We start from the raw sequence: 18117 nt of genomic DNA, 5'->3' as shown, positions 1-18117 counted from the left end.
AGCAGAGTGGGCCCCACCTTAATTTTTTTTAATTTACTATTATAGATCAATTTAAATTGTTATTTCTTTTTTCCTGAATTTCTCTTCTTTAAATTTTTTCTAAGCGTACCTTTATCATTTTCTGAACTTATTATCATTATTTAAATGTCCTTTATTTTTTGTTGCAATTGTCTCCTACTTCTTCACGTGGACCCCACCTTAATTTATTTTTTCCCCAATTGTCTCCTAATTCTTCACGTGAACCCCACCTTATTTTTTTTTTAATATTTCTACTATTATAGAAGAGTGGGTGGACGACAATCCAACCCCCTCTTCTAATATAGTAGAAAACTAATCTAGAAGAGTTGGTGGAGGACAATCCAACCCACTCTTCTAATATAGTAGACTAGATGGCCCGTAAGCACGGGCATATGCTCGAAAATATTGTTTGTTCGTATAGTTCAGTTTTTGTTGTAGAATGTAAGACTATAGGAGCTAAAACTCATATGTTTTACAGCAGTTATGATGGACATATGCACTATAAAGGAAGTATAAATTATCTTTACTGTTATACCACTAAAGAATTTCCTAAGTAGCTGATTTAAGAGATCACATTGCTCTGTAAAATGTAAATTCTCCAATCCAGACTCTTAAGATTAACTTGAAAACTAAAGAGCTACTTAACTCTTGTCCATATAAAAAAAACTATTGCATTAATCTCAAAGTTGGTCTAACAGTAATGAACCTATTATAATTTAATATTTACAACTAAAACATAGATTCACATACTTCTTTTTTACCAACTAAACAAGCATTCAATGACTTATGACACCAAGTGGTTTTACGTATAGGGGCTGTTCTTAAACTTGTTCAAGCAACCTCCATGCGTTCTCGTCCGCAGCATCGTCATTTTCTCCCGACCTTATCGAAAGAAGAGTACCTGTCAAATTATGTGAAGTTTAAAGGTGCTTTATATCCACTCTAAAATGTATTAAAAGTATTGATAGTACTTATTCACTATTGGTAGCCCCAAGCAGGAAGAGGTTAATGGCAGAAAGTAAGTATTTTATCAACAACATATTGATAGTTGCAACAACGAACATAAGAAAACCTGTGATTCTTCATTTGTTTCCGACCAATATTGCGCAGGTCAATATCTCTTCCCCAACAACAAATGTTAGGCTGAAATGAATAATAGCCCAGTAGAATCAGATTCAAGAATATGCCTGACGGAGTGTAGTAAAATATCCAAAGGGCGTTACCCTTTCAATCACTATTCTTTACAAGGGCAAGATTCAACTTCTTGTTATTGTAATTGGCAAGCAGATTTATGTGGTTAAGAGAATTGGTGTACCAACCAATTCTAGGAAACAACTCTGAAAATGTAATTTTTTTCAAGCCACTTCAATTTTTCTAGTAAGATATATTGCTGATTCTTTATGCAATTGTGCAAGTATAAGAAATTACCTTTTTATAAAATAAAAAAAAATAAAAAAGGAAAAGACTTCTTGAATTGAATCCAGCAAAAGCTTAAACTTAAATTTGGCCTCTCTCTTTTTAAACATTCATGAATTTTTGTTAATCATTTATAGCTCTAACTGTACTCTATTATGTTCCTCTTCAACTTTAGAAGACCAAAGCAGGACAAATATTTATATGAATATGAGATTCGTATGCACATTACGTGGATATGTTAAGGAAAGGCTTCAAGGGGCAAGCTACTATGTTAACACTTCTTTGCGGCTAGAAGCCGATCGTAGTAGAACAATTAAAAACAAACATATCAAACGAAAATGTAATAATCAGTTAAGAGGATAACAATGGATGAAGTAGAAAAACCAAAACATAATTACCACCCTATCACACACTTACCACCAGAAGGTTCTATTTTCTAGGCAGTAAACTCAGGAAATTTTTGCCTAAATCTCACAAGATTTTGTGCTCTCGGTTTTTAGATTCATGCTTACCTTCTTTAACTTTCGAATTCACAGACTCAAATAAACTTGTGTAAGTTGAAGAAAAATTTAGTGGCACTACACAAAAAGCTTCAAAAGAGAGTTTTTTTTTTCCTGAGAATGAAAGCTTCAAAAGAGAGTTACGCAGTACAAACCTGTCGTTTAAGCAGAACAGACGACTACTACTTCACAACATCTTAGAAGTGTTCCTCAAAGAAAAGATATCGACAAAAGGCAGATTTTATGGTGAAGTCTAAAAGTTGAATATAGAGAGCAAAGTAATAAAAGAAAGGATATATAATTCTTTCCATGCTTAGTTCAAGAGCCAACCAAATTCAAAATTCATAAACAATGTACATGGATTGCATACATATATCCCATTTGTAAAAATATAAAGCAGATTAAAGAAAACATATGAAACTATATATAAAGATACCTGGAGATGGCTTGCCACATTCCCTCTTGTAACTCCTTCAACATTCATCAGGTCAAAATCTTCCTACGGACATTAGAAACAGGACGAAAAAATTAGTCCATTAATATGGAAGTATCCATATAATAAAAGATACACAAAGACTAACCACAGTGATGCTAAAGAAATCACTTCCAATGCATAAATAATTAACTGCTGCAACAAGCTTCCTATGAAGCTCTATGTGAAGCTTTCATTAGGAATCCCTGTGAAACTTTATAGACCAAAAAACATGAGTTCTCTTTTCAATTGCAGGATTTTCATTGCTTGCATCTTCTTCATCCTTCCTTTTCTTGTTAAGATTCCCGTTTGATCTGCTTCGCCTGAAAGTTGTGCTTCTCACCTCTTCCTCCTATTTGATGAGGCTTGTCTTGATTGTTAGACTTGTTCTCGTTGTCACAGTCCACATTTTTTCTCATTAGATATTTCCGTGCATATTTAGCTCCTCAAGCTGACAGGTCACCAAATAGAAACAAGCACTATGAGTTGCTCCGTCCATTACAAGCTTGTTGTCATTGTTTTGCTAATAACACGGGGCAAACGAAATTCATTAATCAATAGATGCAATAAATCTTTACGGCTTAGGAAAAACATTATATATATATATATGTTAAAGTTTAAGATACCCAATACTTGATGCTACAATATTTTAGCTAACCACAACCAAAGAAAACATAAAGGATATATTTACGATTAAGATAAATAAAACTTATATTTATGACTGGAAGATCCATCTCAAGACCAATAAGACCTAGAAGTTTAACCATCAACATCAGAAATCTGGAAATCCACATCTATGTTTTCCCTCTACAGCCTCAAACACAAATTTAAAAGTTTTCATTACTGAAACTACAGATTTAAGCCCTCTCTCAAATGCATAAGAATCTTCCTACTTTCTATAGAACAAAGTACACACAGAGAAATTAGAGATAAAAAAATATTTGCTTTCTTGATCCAATTACACTTGTTTCTGAGTTTTGAGAATTATTGCTTATACCTTTTTTTGAACTCTTTACTTTCTCCAAATAAAGGTTGAATGTATCAAAAAGTTGTTACTGGCTATGCTGCTTCTTTAGTAGTTCTCTAGGCACAAGAAAACTCCATCTCATTCATCAACATCGCGACTCTTTCACAAATAAAGAGAAAAGCTTTAATCTTCCAATTTGTTTCTCCAATAAACTTTCACGGAGTAATCTGATTGAATAAAATGGGAAAAATTTGATTGAGTATAACTTTCTTGCTTACCTTTTTTGGTTCATAGCCTTTTCCAGTGGATCATTTTTTTGTTCTTCCATTACCAGTCTTTCAGGTTATGGGCTATTTTTTTTATTTCTATCACATCTTGTTATTTAGTCGTATCTACTATAGGTTTCACAACAATTTAGAAATATAACTAAGCATATAACATTAGAACAAACAAAGTGCAAAAATTACCTCGTAGAGTCGACACAAGCAGTGCCATTTTCTTCCCTTGATCGGCTACTACTTTCAAAACCCGTGAAATCATAATTTTGCAACCATTATATTCCAACTAAATGAATAATAAATTATATGCATTGTCGCATATTGAGAAATCAAGAAAACCACAAAATACAATTACAGAGAAGATGTAAACAGATAGGCCCAAAATTTGAAAGGAAAAAAAATATGGAGTAAATCCCCAAAAATTTGAACAATCGAGAAGATATTTTACCTATTCACGATTACCTCCAAATCAAATCTCTGTCGGTGGAGAAGCATCTAAGTCAATCGTCAGTATCACATCTTTCAATTCTTTGATCCATCTCTGAAATGAAAACTTAATTAAATTCTGAAAACCTCAAATTTCCAAACCCTAAGAGAAAATCCCAAAATCCTTGGTAAAAATATCAAACTAAAATAAATTAACCACATGCAATACCTGATTGAGCAAAAATGTAGCATCAAACGAACCAAAAACAAAGACAAAAAGAAATGAGCAATTATCAGCACATGTAGAAGAGACAAAAATAGAATGAATAGAATAACAAAGAAGAAGAAGAAAGTGGAGCAACATGGAGCAGAAAAGGGCACACGTGGATATTTAGAGCGTAGTGTGAGGGACGTGCGTATTTACATTTGTACCCTTTGTCGTTCCAAGAAGCTTCACTTATTAATAGTTTAAATAAATTAAATTTAAATTAAATAAATAAATAAATTAAATTAATTAAATAATTAAATTAAAATAAATAAATAAATAAATAAATTATTTAATTAATTAAATTAAATTAAATTTAAATAAAAAAAGAAATGATGTTGTTGGTTTATTTTGTATTTTATTTCTTAACACGATACACGTTGCCCGTACACTCAACCAACTACTTACGGTAAAAAAAAAAATAAAAAAAAAATGTAAAATAGGAGGAGGAAAGAAAAAACTGTAGTTAGATTAAATCCTAAACAAAACCTAACCACATCGAAGGCTCGTCCTCAGAACAAGGATAAGTTGATTTTAAGTGAAAGAAGAAGCATATTTGATTCATTCATAATTTCATATTGGGATCAGGTAAGTGATGGGGATCAGATTCATACTAATGGTGAACAAGCAAGGACAAACACGTCTTGCACAGTATTATGAATACCTAACCATTGATGAAAGACGTGCCCTTGAGGGTGAAATTGTTCGCAAATGCCTTGCCCGCAACGAACAACAGGTATGGATGATGTTTATCTATAATTGGCTGATGGGAGTTGCTTGTACTGGTTATAATTAGAGATTTTATTCCAAGGGATGTAATTGTTGTTACAATTCAGTAATATGTACATGATCTGCTAATGCTTACACTCACACCCCTTGGGGCTTTGTGCACCGGGCTGATACTAGTCAGCTTTGTGCTTTCTCTACTTCTTTTAAGCTTATTACTTTTGTCAGTATTTGTGTAAAAGAGGGAGAGGGTAGGGTAGGAGGGCGTGTCTTCACTGGCAGTCTTTTTTCTTTGAGTGTGCATAAGATGTTCTGCTTCTGAATTTCTTTGTTGCAATCTTTCTTCTTGATGGTCTTTGCCTGCATTTGAAAACAGTGTTCGTTCGTGGAGCATCGTAACTACAAAATTGTGTACAGGCGATATGCATCGCTCTTTTTCCTAGTTGGAGTTGATAATGAAGAAGTAAGTTATACTGTCTCTCACATATGATTTCTTTATGCTTTTTTATTTACAAGTGAGCTAGCCGTTTCTTTTCATGTCTGATTACCAGTCAATTACATCGGCATTAATTCACATTTCTTCTGTTACAAAAAGGGATTTTAACTTATTGCTGTTCGTAATTTCATGTTTGAAGCAGTGTACAGAGCACAGGTCGATCCCCCTTCCCCCTCTATTCATGTCAATATCCTGTCATGTCAATGCAGGAAGCGTCCTCTGTTCACATGACCTCATTCTATGAGCTGGAAGCATCTAGATTTGCCATACATAATTATGTATACTTAGAGAACTATCTTAAATTTAAGCGTGAATCTACATCCCACGCTGCTGGCACTTGGTATGCTATCTATTAACTATGGAGAACTCTAAGGTACTAGGAAGACCATGGAGTATAAGTCTTGACGTCCAGAAAACTATTCGGTTTGTTCTTTTCTTATAGGTCCAGAACGCTTTTTGTTATAGCTGTGTTGCCCCAAAATGTTCACCGGCTACTGAGCTTTATCTGGGAATTATCTGTTCTTTGTTAAGTTGGGGCACTACGAAACAGATATTGGTCATACAAAATGCTCCCAGACACGATAATTGAGGTTTAGATTTCTCTCTCTAGTCTCTTCTGCAAGCTAAGCGACCACTTTTCCAGGCGACTCCACGGCAGGAAACGTAGTTTTTCCTCAATCATTTGTCAGTAATTGATCAGAAACTTAGTCTACATTCAACATGGGGGATGATAAGATTTATTTGATGACATTACAAGGTCAGTTTCAGGATCTGAAATCTGGTTCAATTGGGTTGAAAGCAACAAGAAATCTGCTTAGAAAAGTTACCTTTGAGCCTTAAAGTCATGAAGTGGCTTGTTTATGTTCTTAACACTGCCTCAAATGTCCAGAGAATGTCGGGATGATGGAAAATAGAAGATCTCTTTTCAGAGTTTTATTGTACTTTGAAATACAATAAATAGGGATGTTATATCAGCATTATTGCTAGACAAGGGGAAAACATATCAGTCACCATCATTCCAGAGGATACATTTAATGCAGGGTGGGGGAGGGTTGCATTACAGATGGAAAGGTTCATTAATTCTTCAAACATGAAGGAAGAGAAAGCTTTAAGTTCAGAGGAGCAGTTAGGGCCAACAAATGGACGACTGCATGAACAAAAACATTGCCGATCAACACCCAAAACTCCAGAGTCATCATCTCTGGTAGCTCCAAAACAATAGGCAGGGATCTTCTATGGAGATGTATTGTTGGTAGATTGCATGCGTCTTTGCAGGACATTTTAACTATCAATGACGTCCGGAGATGGGTCACCTCTGTATAGAAATCTGCACACAGAATTAGTGTTTGCGAGATGAACGATTGCTATTTCTTGTTTGAACTTTCAACAGGAAAAACTGCCTAACATGTCCTTACAAGTGAAGGGCGCTGGAAGTATGGGAACCTATTACTTGATTGGCAGAGACAGTTTCTCACAGAAGGATACGGCAGCCCGGTGCATTAAGCTTTCACTATGCGTGGGGTCCGGGAAAGGGTCATACCACAATGGTCTTTTGTACGCAGCCTTACCCTACATTTCTAAAAGAGGATGTTTTCACGGCTCGAACCCGTGACCTTCTGGTCACACGGCAACCTATGACCTCCTGGTCACAGAAGGATGTTGGCCAAAAATAGTGGAAAGAAACTGGGTATAGCTTCGGCTCTCAGGGCTTCCTTCAAACTTATGGTCCTAAAAGTAAAAGGTTTTCAAAGAAATTAGTAATTTTTGTGGTACTTGAATTGGAACAGAAGAAGGAACTGTTATTGATGCGTTTGTGGGGAAACAATATTCCAGGCGAGAGAATTAATTGGACATATAATATTAATGTTTTTTGAATTATTTTGTTAGTGAAATAAAACTTCCCTGCGTGGATTAGGATTCTTGTTGTTTCAGTTTTATAGGACTTTTGTTATTTTAATTTGTTAGGACTCTTGCTACTGTAACCCTCTATTTAAGAGAGTTGACGTTATTAATAAAATAGATTGGATTTTATCAAGTTACAGAGAGTTGGAACTTTTTCAAACAGGTCTGCAATTCCCTGAATGAATTGCAAAATTCAGCTATCATAGGCAAGTCAACGAACAAGAACAAGGGCTTAGACCTGCGTGTTGGGCTTGACTTTCCGGTTAGTCGTCTAGCGACTCGATCCAAAATTAGGGACCTTAACAATTTGGTATCAGGGCTTGTAACTATGGACGAAAATACTGTAGAAGCAAAGCTGCGAAGCCTTTTATAGGAAGCCCAAACTCAAACTGAAGCAAAAGTAGCAGCTTCAGAAGCAAGGATGGACGCCAAGTTCCAACAACTATCGCAACAGATTGAAGCCTTAATCCGCACCACGGCGCGTGCAAAGGGAGTTGAAGTTGGAGACAACAGTGCTGCTTCTGTCCAGCGAAGCAATAATGTAGGTGAACATCTAGATGTGCGTCTCGGAGGAAGAAACAACAACAATAACTTTGGTACTGATGACAACATCGGAGGAAGAGGTATAGTTCCCAGATACACTAAATTAGACTTTCCTACTTATGATGGAAGTGAAGATCCTCTTATTTTGCTTCACCATTGTGAGAAGTTCTTCGCTAACCAGTGTACAACCAACCAAGAAAAAGTAGGTTTAGCCGCTTCTCACATGGTAGGGGAGGCGCAATTGTGGATTTTTCAACTGGAACAGGAGGAACCCAATTTAACTTGGGGTGTCTTCAAAGAATATTGTACTCTCCGTTTTGGTCCACCAATGAAAAGTAATCCATTAGGGGAATTGATCAACTTGAAACAAACCAGTTTTGTTAAAAATTATCAAAGGTAACTTCTAAAAAATGTTGGCTCGTGCATCATCTGTACGTATAGACCAGTAAGTGAAATGTTTATAGCAGGTTTAGTTGATTTGATTCGTCTCGATGTTGAATTGCATAACTCATCTAACTTAGCACAAGCAATGAGTCTCGCGAGAGCATTTAAGAGGAAGATACAAATTTCTTCTAGCACACAAAGGGGCTATGGTTCAACCTCAAACGTTAGTGTAAACTGCTTCTAATCCTTTTGTTAAAAGGTTGACTCGCGTTGAGATGGCTGCCCGACGTGCAAAGGGGTTGTGCTACAACTGTGATGATCTTTATGTTACAGGCCATTAGTGCAAAAAGTTATTTTGGCCGGAAATAGAGGATGGGGAATCTGAGGACGTAACAACGGATAGCGGAGAGCCTGCCATCTCACAGGCAAACAACATGCAAATACTATGCAGTTGCAAGTTTTAATTGATAAGAAGTTGTTGCTTAGCTCAGTGGATTCGGGCAATACACAACTTTATTAGCTTAATGGCGGCCCAGCGTTTAGACTTGCCTATTCAACATCGAGGAAATCTCTATGTATCAGTGGCAAATGACGAGAAGATTTCCAGTCTGGGCATTTGCACAACAGTGCAATTGTGTGTAACTAACCATTCCTTCAGTGTTGATTCATATGTGATTCCTTTGGATGCTTTTGATATTGTCCTAGGTATCAAATGGCTGCAAACACTAGGCCCTATTCTGTGGGATTTTGCCTTATTGACCATGAGATTTCAAGTAAAGGACAAGCAAATCATTTTACATGGACAACAACAACTACTTCAGCCACACCTACATCTTTCGCTGGATTCTAAGCCAGGTGAGCTCGAGAAGGTATTAGCCGATTTCAGTGACCCTTTCCAAGAACCTGTAGGTCTGCCTCCTATGCATTCCTGTGACAATCGCATATGTTTAGTATCAGGAACTAATCCAGTGATAGTTCGGTCCTATCGCCACCCTCACTTTCAGAAAGATGAGATTGAGAAACAATGTGAGCAAATGCTTTTGCAAGGCATTATTCGACCAAGTCGTTCTCCATTCTTATCACCTGTATTGCTAGTTCGGAAACATGATGGAACATGGCTCTTTTGCGTGGATTATAGGGAGCTAAATGCTAAAACAGTAAAAGACAAATTCCCTACTCCAGTAGTGGAGGAGTTGCTTGAAGAATTGCACGGGACACAGTTTTTCACCAAGCTTGATCTTCGTTCTGGTTATCATTAAGTCCGCATGGATTCTATGGATGTTGAGAAGACGGCTTTCAGAACACATCATGGTCATTTCGAGTTCCTTGTCATGCCATTCGGATTGACGAATGCTCCTTCTACCTTTCATGCATTGATGAATGAGGTATTCCCGAAGTACCTACATCAATTTGTGCTTGTATTTTTTGATGACATAATTGTGTATAGCAAGACTTGGAAGGATCATTTGTCACACATGCGAATCATCTTTGAGTTGCTGCAAGCTCATCGCCTTTATTTTAAAAAATCCAAATGTTCCTTTGGCGAAAAACAAGTAGCTTATTTTGGCCACAGTCTCAAACATAGGTGTGCCAGCTAATGCTAGCAAAATCGAGGCCGTGGTGGATTGGCCTCAACCACAATCAACAATAGCGTTGTGTGGTTTCTTAGGATTGACAGGATATTAACGTAATTCATCGAGAATTACGGTTTGATTGCTGCCCCCTTAACAAGTATGCTTCGGCGGCATTCTTTTAAGTGGAACGATGATGCCCTTGCTTCTTTTGAAGCTCTCAAAAAGGCATTAGTTTCTGCTCCCGTGTTACAGTTGCCAAACTTTAAAGAAGAATTTGTTGTTGAGTGTGATGCTTCGGATGTTGGAATAGGAGCAATCCTTCAACAGCAAGGGCATCCAATTGCTTTTTTCAGTCGTAAGCTAGCTGACCGAAACTTGAAACTTCCAGCTTATGAACGGGAATTGATAGGCTTGACAAAGGCAGTTCAACATTGGAGGCCTTATCTATGGGGTCGAGCCTTTCTAATTTGGACGGATCACTACAGCCTTAAATACTTGCTAGATCTACGTCTTACTACTTCTCCTCAACAACATTGGCTTAGCAAGTTGATGGGGTTTGATTTTCGGGTGGAATACAAGGCTGGGCGAATACTGCTGCAGGTGCATTATCGCGGCGAGAAGAGGCTGAAGATATGTTATTTGCTATTTCTCAGCCGGAAGTTTTGATTTTTGAGGAAGTTCGGGAAGAAGTCAAGCAGTCACTCATTCTTCACGAACTTCAAGCTAAAATTGAACAGGGAGAGATGGATGCTGATTGGATGTTTCAAAATGGGTTGTTCTTCTTTAAAGACAGGGTCTATCTCTTGCCAAACTCACTATTGGTAACTTCTGTCTTGTCCAGGATTCATGATACCACACATGAAGCTGTGCAGAAGACCATGCAACGTATTCGCAAGGATTTCTATTGGCCAGCTATGAAGACAACTATCAAGGATTACGTTGCTGCTTGTTCAGCTTGCCAACATAATAAGGCTGTTAATTTGAGTCCAGCAGGACTGTTACCACCTTTACAACTGCCTAATCAAATCTGGTCGGATATCTCAATGGATTTTATTGATGGCCTGCCAAAATCAGGAGGTAAAACAGTGCTATCGGTGGTTGTGGACAGGTTCTCTAAATACGCACATTTTATTTCTCTTGCTCATCCATATAACACATCTTCTGTAGCAAGGCTTTTCTTTGAAAATATTGTCCGTTTGCATGGTATACCAGAATCAATTGTTAGTGATCGAGATGCCCTCTTCACTAGTACATTCTGGAAAGAATTGTTTCGTTTATGTTGGACTAAATTAAACTTTTCATCTGCTTATCATCCACAATCGGACAGTCAAACTGAGGTTGTGAATCGCACGATCGAGATGTATTTGCGATGCTTGGTGGGTGATCGTCCTACGAAATGGGTAGATTGGATTCCCTAGGCTGAATTTTGCTACAACACTTCTTACCATTCAGCACTTCACGCATCTCCATTTCAAGTTGTTTATGGACGCGAGCCTCTCCGGTTGCAATCCTACATGGCTGGTTCATCTCGAGTTGATGCGGTAGACCGAGATGTTGCCTTACAAGATATTCGAGCTAAGCTCCAACAGGTGCAACACAAGATGAAAACTGTTTATGATAAGGGACATCGTGATGTGGAATTTTCTCTAGGATCTTATGTCTGGTTACGTCTACATCCGTATCGCCAAAACAACTCTGGCTAGTCGTGTCTATCACAAGCTTGCACCAAAATATTATGGTCCTTTTGCGGTCTTGAAGCTTATTGGATCCGTTGCTTATCAACTTGATCTACCTGTAGGTTGCAAACTTCATGATGTGTTTCATGTGTCACTTCTTAAGCCATTCAAGGGTGAGGCACCTGCAAATCCACATACTCTTCCACCAGTTCAAGAGGGACGCGTTGTTCCCACCCCATGCTCGGTGCTCCGATCGCGTCTGAATCGTGGTAATTGGGAAATTCTAGTTCAGTGGTGCGGCCTATCTGTTGAGGACTCCACTTTGGAGACGGTGCATCATTTCAAATCTGCCTTTCCAGACTTCAAGCTTGAGGACAAGCTTTTTCTACAGGAAGGGAGTAATGTTATTGATGCGTTTGTGGGGAAACAATATTCCAGACGAGAGAATTAATAGGACAGATAATGATTAATGTTTTCTGAATTATTTTGTTAGTCAAATAAAACTTCCCTGCGTGGATTAGGATTCTTGTTATTTCAGTTTTATAGGACTTTTGTTATTCTAATTTGTTAGGACTCTTGCTACTGTAACCCTCTATTTAAGAGAGTTGACGTTATTAATAAAATAGATTGGATGTTATCAAGTTACAGAGAGTTGGAACTTTCTCAAACAAGTTCCCAGGTCTGCAATTCCCAGAATGAATTGCAAAATTCAGCAATCAGAGGCAAGTCAAGGAACAAGAACAAGGGCTTAGACCTGCGTGTTGGGCCTTACTTTCCAGTTAGTTGTCCAGCGACTCAATCCAGAATTAGGGACCTTAACAGAACCAGTATGAAAAATCAAATGTTTTGGGCTAGAATTAAAGTAAAAGGAGATGGAGGAAACGTCCCAAAGGAAGTAAAAGTGGAAAGCGCTAGAGATTCTTGCATCATTCCGATTTAGTGTGAAATTCCGGCGCTTGTGAAAGCCAGCGACCTAACTGGTGGTAGTATCTCAGTACTATCCATGGAAATAGGCAAGTACAGCGACCTAAATGGTGGCTATGGGATTATACCTCTGTTGAAGACTCTAGATTTTGTGGGTTCGATAAATTTAAAAACCAATTCACGTGAGGATACACATCTTGGGAGCAAAATAGTTGTTTGAATTCCCTGGTTTTAAATGTGGAATTAGGTCATAGGCCCAAAATTACATATTGCTCTAGATCCTCTGATTCTGAAAAAGACTAAAGACCCATCAGTCCTTTTTTATGAAGCTGACCTAATGCTCCTTGAGTTAGAAGCTCATGGTGTCTGACCACCAACACAAGTCTCGAACTCTTATCATCAAAGATATCGAAACTCCTATCCAGCATGAAGGTTCTCTAATTTCTTTAGAGCCATGAGCAGAACTGATCAAAAGGGTATCTATGATGGTGGCACACGATGTTGAAGGAACTCAATCACCTCAGATAGCCCAATAGTCATCCAATATGCAAATGATTGAAGTCATCAAAGAAGAACCATGAGTGATTGAGAAAGCAATACTAATTGATGTCCAATCTTATGCTGAAGAGATGGACACAAAACTCTGGGTACATAGCAATATAATTAGACTGAGCAATAAATTTGGATGATTTAAAGGGGTGTAAAAAAGAGGTTTTTCCTCTTTTTATGAAAATTGGTAGCAGGAGAAAGAATAACATAATAGAATCAGTGCCGGAGGTTCCTTCAACTCCGAGATGGAAAGGTTCACAGGAACTCAAATGATCAGTTACTTTTCAGGTCAAATTCAAAAGTAATGGCGGCAGAAGTAGGGGAAGTTTCCATTAATTGGTGATCCATAAAGATAACATAATCTTGTAAATGCTAGGGGGGTAAACATTAGATTTATGTGTCACACTTTCCTTTTTAGTCTGTCCCAAAAATAATATTATCTTTCTATATTTAAAAACAATTTAACTTTAAATTTGCCCTCTTAAACTTAATGAAATGATTTACAGCCACACAAATATTTAAGGTTTGTTTTCTTACTTCTGAAGAGTTTAGTACACATTTGGAGAGCTGATATCTACTGTCTATCAGAAACTAAAGGGATTTAGATGAGTATGTGAAGCAAGTCTGGGCTAACAGAGGGGTGAAATATGAATGGTTGCAGGCAAGTGGAACTCGAGGTGGGATAGTAATGATGTGGGATAGCAGAATATGGAACGGGAAATTACATGTACAGGAATGCACTCTAACCAGTTATTTCATGGCAATGACTCAAGATTTTCGCTGGCACCTATCTGGGGTATATGGACCAAACAGCAAAAAAGAAGGGCAAGATATGTGGGAAGAAACTTACGCAGCTAGAGGCTTCTATGGCGATCTCTGCGTGGTATGTGGTGATTTCAACACTCCCAGGTTCATTTCAGAAAAGAAGAAATGCAAACCTTAAGTAGTGATATGACTGATTTCTCTAATATTATAGATGACATGGAGTTAGTTGACCTTCCTTTAGATTGAGGTTTGTATAGAAGGAACTAGGGGGCAGTCAAGATTCATCTTCCAGAATAGACAAATTTCTCATCTTCACTAAAGCCTCATTTGTTTTCATTAAGATTAAGACGTCTGAATCTGAATGCACATCTGAATGGTTAAGATGTTGCCTCTAGATCTGAACATTGAATGATTAAGACTGTTTGTTTTAAAACATCTGAATGTGCATAATGTATTTATTTAAACATAATAAATATACAATTTGAGTAAAAAAGTAACTAAATATTAGAAAATAAATATAAATTTAATAAACTTAAAATATTTTTGATAAAAAAACAAAACATTTATGTTCACTAGTGATGGCGGAGATGCTTTGTAGTGGTGGTGGTGGTGATGGTTGGTGCTAGTGGCTAGTAATGATGGTGATGATAGTTGTGATTGTGGAGGTGGTAGGAGTGGGTGGTCCGGGTGGGGGTGGTGGAATTAGTAGATAGGGGGGTGTATCACCTATGTGGAGTTACATTGTAAAGTGACTACACAACTTTAGAACATATTTCTAGGCTCTAGCATTAGCAGGGAGACACTGGGTCATGCCAAACAATACCAAGGAAATGCTGTCATGCTAGAATAAACGGAGAAGACCTTCAGGTCAGAAAAGTAATGAGATTTGATCCCTACATGCATATGGTGGTTTGTATGGAAAGAAAGGGACTAAAGAAGTTTTGAAAACAAGGCAACTCACTTCAGAAGATAAAAATGAATTGCTTGCTGCTATTCCACTTCTGGTGTAAGCAGGAATAAACAGAAGACCTCGTAAGCTATACTAGATGTTCTAGGATCTCTGTATAGAAATTTTTTGATCTATATATTTGGGTCATGCCCTGTAATTATGGCCAGCACAACCTTTGTGCTTTTGAATATATAAAATTTGCTACCATCTCAAGAAAAAAAATTATCTGGTGTGTCTTGTTAGTAAAACTTTGATGTTTATATTCATGTATCAGTCTGCTTTACTGCAGCTGTGTCACCTGATAGGGTTGGTCTTTTTTAGTTTATGCAGGCCTTTTGGGGAGGGGAGGATTATTGGGACAAAAGTTTGTTCATGTGTTTCCTCATAGCTAGTTAAGATTATTGTTTGGTTTGCCTTTTTCGTCATTTATCTCCTCTTCCATTTGGCAGAATGAACTAGCTATTTTGGAATTCATTCACCTCTTGGTAGAAACCATGGATCGTCATTTTGGCAATGTGGTAAGCTTGTGATGAAGTTGATTAATTTTTGGAAGTCAGTTTTTATGTTTTTACTTTCTGATTTATGGATTTTCTAAATCATTAGTGCGAGCTAGATATCATGTTTCATCTTGAGAAAGCACACTTTATGCTGGAGGAGATGGTGATGAATGGGTGTATTGTCGAGACAAGCAAGGCGAATATTCTGACTCCAATTCAACTGATGGACAAAGCATCATAAGTAATCCACTCTTACGCGCTAAAGGTTTCGAAGCATCATGAGATTCACGACCCTTTCGTTTCGTGAAGTGTCCCTTCTTGTTGTTTGTATGAGTAAAACAATCTTTATTTCCGTTACAATGCTAAGCATCTATTTTGACAATATATAAGGACAAAGTGCTTTGGTTTCTATACTTGTTGGACATGGAGTTCTTGATAGTATGCTGCTGGCTGTTGTTGTTGTTGTGTTTTTTTTTTTTTTTGGCCTTTCAAGTGTTTATTTTACAAGCTGGCTTAAAACATTAACTGGAAGGCACTTCCAAGTTTAAACTAGAATAGGTATAAGTGGGTGCGTTTCCAATAACCAATCTGTTTCCACGGGTGGGTGAGAGGAAAATATAGTCAAACCTCTTTATAACAGCATCGTTTGTTTCGATATTTTTTTGTTGCTATAGCGAAGTGCTGTTATAAGAACATAAGATCGGTTCCACAGAAAGTATGGTTGTTATAGTGAATGTTATTATAAAGGATGACCGTCATAAAGAAGTATGATCAATTGGCAAGATAAGTATCTTGCCAATTGGCTCTCCACCTGGCAAAGGACCACTCTCAATATAAAGGCACGTACCAAGTTAGAAAGTAGTAGTTGATGACGGTGCATGCACTAGATGATCCTGTGACCAAAACTAAAAAAACATGAAGGGAAGCCACTGAGAGTTTCATTAAATTTTTTATAGGGAAATTTACATGGTGTGGCAAATTGTAGTAGGTTTTTCTATTTAGTAGCTATAGTTTGCATTAATTACTTCTCATAGCTAAAAGTTGTATTTGAATTACCTATCATACCTATCATAGCTACACTATATATTTAAACTAGAATATTCTATTTTTATTATTTTTATCTTGACTGAGAATATTAGGGCTAGCTTTGAGATTCTTCTTCTCTCTCCGCCGCCGGCAGCCACCACGGAGATCTCCGGCGAGTTCTTCCGCCGTCGCTGTCTCTCTCTCTAATCTCCGGTGAGTTCCGCCGCCATCGAACACCCTAAACACCGTCGAAACTCTCTCTCTATTCAACGCCACCATATCGTCGACGTCTCTCTCTCCCTCTAAACACCATATCTAACTTGATGGCTTTGGATTTGCCTTTTTTTTTTTTTTGTTGTTGACTTGTCGGAGGTGAGCTCCACCCGCTATAGATGGAGAGGGTCGGCGACGGTGATGCTGTTGGTGGGGAGTGACGAAGAAGAGAGAAGTAGTGGTAGTGGTGTTGTTGTGGCGGATGGAGGCGGAGATACATCGAGATGGGAGGAAGAGGACGAGGGTTGTTGGTGGCGGTGATGGGAGTGACGGGTGGCTTAGATCCCGACACCTCCACCTCTTCCTCCTCCACGCCGTCGGTGGTGAATACAATTTATTGTCTAGATCTGACCGAAAAATACAGTTTATTGTCCAGATCTGACCGGAAAATACACTATTATCCAGATCTAACCGGAAAATATAATTTATTAGCCTGTGTTTCGAAGGAGATCTTTTTGTATACAAATGAATATTGTGAATTTGAAGTGTATTTTATTTCTTGCATCTCAAATTCGAGTGTATTTTATTTCTTTTGGGGTGTATTTTATTTCTTGTATTCAGTATTTGAGTGTATTAGTTAAATTTTTAGTGCAAAATTCAGTGTTTGGGGGTGTATTTTATTTCTTGTATTTAGTATTTGAGTGTATTCGTTAATTTTTACGGTAAAATTCAGTATTTTTTGCTTGTATTTTGAAGGATATATTTTTGTATACAATCGATTTTAAAAATAATGAAGTGAATACAGTATAAAAGTAGCTACAAATGAATACAGTTGGGTAGAATACAACTTAATTGAATACATCGAAATCGGATTTGAATACATCGAAATCATATTTGAATACAGCGAAATTTGACTCAGCTGAATTTTGAATACAATCTACTGTAGCACGTGAATACAATCTACTGTAGCTGCGAAATGTAATTAGCAAAAGTATAGCTATGCCAAAAAAAATTGTGTAAGTTGCCTTTTTTATATTCCTCCCGAACCTAAGCCATTTAGCCGGTTTATCCATATGAATAAATTATATGCTGCTCTATGTAAAAAGAACCTGTTTTACCTTCTTTTTCAATCCTTCTGCTGAATTCAATGTAGGATTCGGTAGACTTTGAACAACTAACCAGGCAAAAGAAAGAGTGAAGATTAATGTTTCCATAATTGCATCATGTGACAAACTCTACATTACTCGTTTCGTTGTACCAAATAAACAAACTCTACATTACTAATTACATAGACAGACCTCGCGGATTCTAAAACAGCAACTAAAGGTTCCATCCTCAAGATGAAATGGTTGATGAACATGACCACTTTTGTATTCTAAGTAGTTCGCCGCCACCAGTAGGTTTCGCGATCTCAGGGATGGGTTGGCTTAGGCAGTTCTTCACGACATATTAAATGCGCGGCTTAAATGACGTGTGTGTTTTATAGCTAAGAATGTGGCAACTTTTCGCCTTCAGCGTGTTATGAGGATTCTTGATTATAGTATATTGTAA

At 37.4% G+C, this 18117-nt stretch overlaps 1 protein-coding gene and 1 long non-coding RNA gene across 9 annotated transcripts; one reads left to right on the top strand and one right to left on the bottom strand.

Moving 5' to 3' along the window:
- Window positions 1-673: 673 nt before the first annotated feature.
- On the bottom strand, window positions 674-4468 carry LOC132641063 (uncharacterized). Of its 7 annotated transcripts, none has more exons than XR_009582656.1 (7): window positions 4307-4465; window positions 3841-4192; window positions 3404-3532; window positions 2516-2929; window positions 2371-2433; window positions 1091-1161; window positions 674-919 (listed from the first exon to the last, which is right to left on the bottom strand). It is a non-coding gene; the product is annotated as an uncharacterized LOC132641063 (long non-coding RNA). The 7 variants fall into 7 exon arrangements; XR_009582658.1 differs by having other exon boundaries at window positions 2516-2857; XR_009582655.1 differs by having other exon boundaries at window positions 2516-3532; window positions 4307-4466.
- Window positions 4469-4776: 308 nt separating this feature from the next.
- On the top strand, window positions 4777-15792 carry LOC132641062 (AP-4 complex subunit sigma). 2 transcript variants are annotated; one of them, XM_060357936.1, is made up of 5 exons: window positions 4777-5078; window positions 5445-5531; window positions 13778-13999; window positions 15280-15348; window positions 15434-15792. In XM_060357936.1, the coding sequence occupies exons 1-5, from the start codon at window positions 4938-4940 to the stop codon at window positions 15566-15568; spliced, it is 654 nt and encodes a 217-aa protein (XP_060213919.1). In that variant the 5' UTR covers window positions 4777-4937; the 3' UTR covers window positions 15569-15792. The 2 variants fall into 2 exon arrangements, with proteins under 2 accessions (XP_060213919.1, XP_060213920.1); XM_060357937.1 differs by lacking the exon at window positions 13778-13999 and having other exon boundaries at window positions 4796-5078.
- Window positions 15793-18117: the final 2325 nt, after the last annotated feature.

The sequence above is a fragment of the Lycium barbarum genome, chromosome 5 (genome assembly GCF_019175385.1).
Source record: "Lycium barbarum isolate Lr01 chromosome 5, ASM1917538v2, whole genome shotgun sequence".
In the NCBI taxonomy this organism is placed as follows: domain Eukaryota; kingdom Viridiplantae; phylum Streptophyta; class Magnoliopsida; order Solanales; family Solanaceae; genus Lycium; species Lycium barbarum.
This window is presented reverse-complemented; position numbering and strand designations above follow the sequence as displayed.